Source organism: Aptenodytes forsteri, unplaced genomic scaffold (assembly GCF_000699145.1).
Source record: "Aptenodytes forsteri isolate BGI_AS27 unplaced genomic scaffold, ASM69914v1 Scaffold166, whole genome shotgun sequence".
Taxonomy (NCBI): domain Eukaryota; kingdom Metazoa; phylum Chordata; class Aves; order Sphenisciformes; family Spheniscidae; genus Aptenodytes; species Aptenodytes forsteri.
Genome location: NW_008796110.1, coordinates 3,667,760 through 3,674,026, shown reverse-complemented (window position 1 = coordinate 3,674,026; position 6,267 = coordinate 3,667,760). Strand labels below are relative to the sequence as shown.

At 38.8% G+C, this 6,267-nt stretch overlaps 1 protein-coding gene across 1 annotated transcript in view; it reads right to left on the bottom strand.

Annotated features, from left to right (window-relative positions):
• Nucleotides 1-6,267, bottom strand: part of ATP6AP1 (ATPase H+ transporting accessory protein 1) — a 59,655-nt gene that overhangs the window by 30,429 nt on the left and 22,959 nt on the right. Inside the window, exon 6 of the mRNA XM_009286800.2 lies at nucleotides 5,069-5,154. Coding sequence (XP_009285075.1) covers nucleotides 5,069-5,154 — 86 coding nt within the window. The remainder of the gene's footprint in view (nucleotides 1-5,068; nucleotides 5,155-6,267) is intronic.

The window sequence follows — 6,267 nt, the reverse complement described above, 5'->3', positions numbered from 1 at the left end:
TCATGCTCAGCATATAAAGCTGGGGGAAGAAGAAGGAAGGGGGGGACATTCAGAGTGATGGCGTTTGTCTTCCCAAGTAACTGTTACGCATGATGGAGCCCTGCTTTCCTGGAGATGGCTGAACACCTGCCTGCCGATGGGAAGGAGTGAATGAATTCCTTGTTTTGCTTTGCTTGCGTGCGCGGCTTTTGCTTTGCCTATTAAACTGTCTTTATCACAACCCATGGGTTTTCTCACTTTTACTCTTCCGATTCTCTCCCCCATCCCACCAGCAGGGCTGGGGGGTGAGCAAGCGGCTGAGTGGTGCTTAGTTGCTGTCTGGGGTTAAACCATGACATAGTCAACAAAAAAGAGAGGAGCTGGATGTAAGTGGAAGATGCAAAATGTAATGCATTTTAAAAAATGCATTAGGTAGAAGGCAGAAACAAAGAAAATGCAACCACAAGCACTTGTCAAAGACAAAACCTTTTAATACACTTTTCAGCTGGGGTGCACATCAATAGCACCTGAGGATCAGTACCTTCAAGAGACACTTTTAAAGAGTGAAATGCAACCAGTTGTGCTGCAGATGCCCATGCTATTTATGGCTGAATATAGTTCCTATAACTCATATTGCTTGGCTCTGAGTGGGATCAAAGACTCAACACACTTAAACACCAACTAGAGCAGACAGCTTGTAGAACAAAGCAGTCAAAAGCCCATGGTAGCTGAAGCTCTCTGAAAATGTGGAGGCAGTAGAGAAGGTTTAAACAGCACTTCACAATGCCTCTGTAAAAAGTGGAGTCAGCAAAATGAATATTGGCTGGGAAGTAGTCACAAATCTCCTTTTGGCCATATGTGGTTCCTCAGCATTCAGTTTAACTGGGAAAAGATAACAACTAAAAAACTGTCTTGCAGAAGTTTCAGAAGCAAACTTGTAAAAATGTGACATGGACACCATGAGAATCTGAAGGATGGGAAACATTATGAGATTTATGATTTGAGGCATATCTATCTTTCAATCACTGCAGTCCTTTTAACCTCTCCAATTCCAACAGCACAGGTAAAATTATGCATTACAACCACAAGCCAAAGAACCTAATTAGCAGCAAACACAAGTAGGAGGGGTGACTTTGATCATAGTCACCAAGAATACAAAAATTCATATATTCATGAGAACTCCTGATGCAAGAGTGGAACAAGAACTGCAGATGGGTTTGATTCTCCTGAAGCAAAATAAGCTATCAAATGAGTTTCAAGGGGAAGAAAGTTCTTGGCAGGAGACTCCTCAATTCTTGGGGTAAGTTTCTGGGTTTTAATGGAAAAAAAGATGAGCAATGTTGAGTGAGAGTTGTCTAACTAAATGTATATGTCAAGATCTGACCTAAGCACGAGGACTGCCTTTATGGTTATCAGAGACAAAGGAGATTACGAAGGGTGAGTTTCATCTCATCCTGCAGCAGTCCCCTACAAAGTAGGTCAGAAGGATTATACCCTAAAAAGCCTTTGATTGTAAAGAGAACCATAGTTGATGACTTCAGATGTAGACATTTACACTTCACTTGCCCAGAATTAGGTGATACAAATCACTCTCTCAATGTCAGCCCAACTCAGCCAGACCTTGAAGGCAAAGCATTTTAGAACAAGAGTCACAAGATGTGGCAGTTGCCAAGTTGGAGGAAGGCAGCTCTTTTACGACAGGATGGGACATCCAGAGGAATCATCAACTGCTTAGTGAAACCATTTCATGTAGGTCACCAAACAGCCTCTGTTTCAGGGTCTTAATTCTGTGTCCCAGCTTCAAATTCTGAAACTGGAACAGAACAAGAACCAGCCTGAATAAATCTCCGTTGTGCATTGGGGCTATTAACTGATAACTATGACAGCCCAAAGGGATCTGTGGCTGCACTGACTAACAGCTAACAGCTAACTAACAGCTCTTTCTCATTAAATCAGAAAAGACACACAATCATAGGGGATTTTTTTCTTTCTGTCTCATTAATTCACTTTCTGTGAAGCCAATACCAGTCTGGAATCTTTTCCAGTATATGCATTTCTCACATTTATTTTTCTCTGCTTGAGGCAATGGAAGAATGAGCGAATGTAACAAGATGATGCTATGAAGCCATTAACTGCCCAACAGCAAGGAGGTAGAGCTATCGGGAGAGAAGTATCTCATAGCCCCAGTGTTTGGGAGCTTCACTGCATAAAATTAATTTACCTGATCAGAAGGAACTGTCTTTTTTTGTGTGTGTGTCATGCTTAAAGCTCATTTCCTTCATCAACGAGAAAAAGTCAACTTAGTAAATGCAAATCTTTCATACTGAATGATTGCTATTGATTTTCAAATGTATTAAGTAATGTAAACTCTTTTCCCATATGATCAAAGCCTTTTACTTCTCATATATAGTAATCTTTGTTATCACTGGGGAGTGACCCTGTAACTTCTAGATCATGGAATATAGTCTTTATACCTCAAGCAAAGGGAGTCAGTCCTTTAGCTTAAGGTTACAAAACCGTTCACATCTTCTGTAGTTCAAGCATAGCCAAAGATATGCAATACATACTCAGAAGACGTTACATGCAAATGTACAGACTGATGAACCCTCAAAGGTACTTTCCATTTTGTGTTTTCTAGCTCTGCACAGAAGCTGATAACATTGAATGCACTGAAATAACATAAAGTTATTGTGGGGGGAAAAAGTATGCTCCAAATGGTTTTATATGGCATTGAATTTAAAGAATTAAGAAAAGTTTAAATTGCTTATTTTTAAAAAATGCAGAACATCTTAAAATACATTGCTTTAATTATTTAACAGTGCTCCAGTTGCTCAAAGTCACTTTAATTTAGAAAGCCTGTTGAAATATGCATAGATTTAAAATTCAACAAACTTTTAAAATTGATCAAAAAATTCCTTCTCTTGACACCAGTTCTTTCATTAATTAAAAATATTTTTCATTCTAATTGTTCTAAATGCAATTTGCAGCTAAGAATGCCCATGTCCCTTTGATTTCAAAGAGTAAAGAGCCACAATAACTAAATAATTTTTATTTTTATTTCAGATCTTTGTTAAAAAAAAATAATGTGGTATTTACAAAAAAGGCAGATCAAAAGTCTTGGACTCATGTCCTCTCCTTTACCACAAGAAACATACAGCACAGAGAATATCAATGTGAACTTCCTCATGCTGCTCTGTCTTTGTATTCTAACTCTGGTCTTCAAAACCCAGCCTCTGGAAATGAATTTCACAGGGTGGATTATTGAAGAAAGTTCATGTTTTTCTTCAGTAGAACTAGCCTTTTTCCTAGAGTCTGAAGGGACTATTCTGACCATCTTATTGGATAGTGTCCTGGTTTCGGCAGGGATGGAGTTAATTTTCTTCCTAGTAGCTGGTACAGTGCTGTGCTTTGGATTTAGGATGAGAATAATGTTGATAACACGCCGATGTTTTAGTTGTTGCTAAGTAGTGCTTACACTGGTCAAGGACTTTTCAGCTTCCCATGCTCTACCGACTGAGAAGGCTGGAGGTGCACAAGAAGCTGGGAGGGGGCACAGCCAGGACAGCTGACCCAAACTGGCCAAAGGGACATTCCATACCATGTGACATCATGCTCAGCATATAAAGCTGGGGGAAGAAGGGGGAAGGGGGGGACGTTCGGAGTGATGGTGTTTGTCTTCCCAAGTAACCGTTAGGCGTGATGGAGCCCTGCTTTCCTGGAGATGGCTGAACGCCTGCCTGCCGATGGGAAGGAGTGAATGAATTCCTTGTTTTGTTCTGCTTGAGTGCGCGGCTTTTGCTTTACCTATTAAACTGCCTTTATCTCAACCCATGAGTTTTCTCACTTTTACCCTTCTGATTCTCTCTCTCATCCCACCCACCGGAGAGTGAGTGAGCAAGCGGCTGCGTGGTGCTTAGTTTCTGGCTGGGTTAAACCACAACAGATAGCCAGAGGTTCGAGATCCTACCTCCCTGCAAAAACCCAGATCATTTCTGATCGAACACAGAACAGCTTTGGGGGACTTATCCACTTTTGGCTTAAAGAACATTTATGAAGCGCTGTCAAGTTGCCTCTTACTCTTCTTTTGGATAAGCTAAAGGGAATTCTCTCCATACCCATTTAAAACAGGTTTTCTAGGTGGTGTTCTTGTGCTAAGAACAGTTGTGAATTTTTCTTAGCGTTCCCTCCTGAAAATCCTCCAGCTTCTCAAGATCCTATGTGCAGTGCTCACACTAGTTCTAGAGAATCCCACTAATGGCTTTCCTGTTGCCTAGACCAAGGAAATTACATCCTCTGTATTTCCAAATGACATTATCTTGAGTTTGAATTAAAATTCAAATTAAATTAAGCATCATATTAGGAGCTCAGATGTGTTACCACTGGAACAGATAGATATGTTCCTTTCAAAGTTGCTGATTTTTAGGATACAGCCCATCCCTCATATGCCTCTTTTCTTAGTGGGAACTGTATTCTGTTTTCCTCAAGGCGTTACTGTCTTTGCATTAAAACTAAAATTTGAATATTTCTTGATTACAACCTGTATGTCAGACAAAACAGATAAGTCCGCATAAATAACTATTCTGCATTGCTACTTACTGCTAACATAATATGATGTTCTGACTATCAGCAAGGGTGAAAACTTTACCTTCCAGTTGTAAATACCAAGTACTGACTAAAAGGAATGAAACCAGTTAATTTAAAAATGGATATATTAGTAGCCTTCAGTTAATTAACAACACTTCCCCTTTACTGACCAGTCACACTGAGAAGCTCAATAAGGTTCCATGTAGAAGTTACTAAAAAACCATTAGATTTAAATGGAAAAAACCCTAAAATTACAGTCCTTAATAATAACAATAAGTTCTAAAGACAATGGCAGAGCTATGGTCTCCTAGAACAATAGAACTTCAATAGTTATGTAATATAGCTATCGCACATGAAAATTCATGCAATAATTTCTGGTCAAAACTTCATATAATACAGATTGCTTGCTTGTATAATCTTGAAAATAATCTACAGCATTCCTCTGCAAACATTAAGTTGTTAGGTGCCAAAAATTTGACAGTTGTAGGCACTGAAGATTACTCACCCTTGAAGGTCTCACTGCAGTATAAATTACTGAGAAATGAATCCCTTGTTCCTGCAGATCCATGGTCAGTCTTCCAATTATTTTGTCTATAAATAGAAACATGTATAATTTAACAAACTCTGTGAGCTGAGAAACCTAAAATCCTACAGTAGTTGGAGAAGTAATGAGCTAGATGCTTAAGATTATTTAGTTTATTTAGGTCCTCGTAATATTTATGTCAATAGGTAGAAATGGGATAAGACATATCCAGTGTCTTGAAAAATGCACAATTTCAATGAGACAATACAAAACAAATACATTACAATGGTTCAGAAAAAGGGGTGATTTTGAAAGTGAAAAGTGAATACCATAGAAACAATACCTGAAAGGTTGAACTTTGGGCAATTAAAAGCAAGAGCAGAAGAAATTTCTTAAGAGATGAGAGCAGGATGCATATACTGTTAGTCAAGTGACCAGCTAATAAATAAATAATAAAGCTTAAGTAGTTTTATTCTCTGAATTATTACAAAGCACACAGAACCAATCACTGAGAAACAATACTCAAAACGTAGTGCTTAGTTTTGGGCATGATATGCATAACATTGGCAGCAATATTCTTTTTTGTTTCGGTGGATTTAAAGCCTGATTCTGCACCCTCAACTGGATATGGAAAATTTTGCTGTTGATTACAGTGGAGACCAAAAGGGAAATATGGTGGAATATTTCTGAAAAAGGAAGGAAAAGTCAAGTAAGGAAGAGAGGGCCTTTCAAAGAGGTCCAAAGACGCCTCTACAGAAGATCCTCCTTTAGTTCTGAAACCACAGGCAGTTGTGACAAATACTTAAAACTGATAAATGTTTTCAGGCTGTATGCAGAAACATTAACATCTGCTTATGATAAGGAGCATAATAGTTGTGAATCAAGAAACATTATTAGTGTTGTTATTGGGACTGATGAGAAATAAGCAAGCAGACTCAGATTCACTGTTTCAGTGCCTTCCCACTTCTCATCCATGTACCAGTCTGGTGAATGGACATTTTATAGCCTGGACATACAGGCTTCTCAGATTTCGAGGTTATACTTTACAGAAATTTTATTTCATTTTCACGTACTGAAAGTGGAGCTTATAGAATCATAGAATAGTTTGGGTTGGAAGGGACCTTTAAAGGTCATCTAGTCCAACCCCCCATGGGCAGGGACATCTTCAACTAGATCAGGTT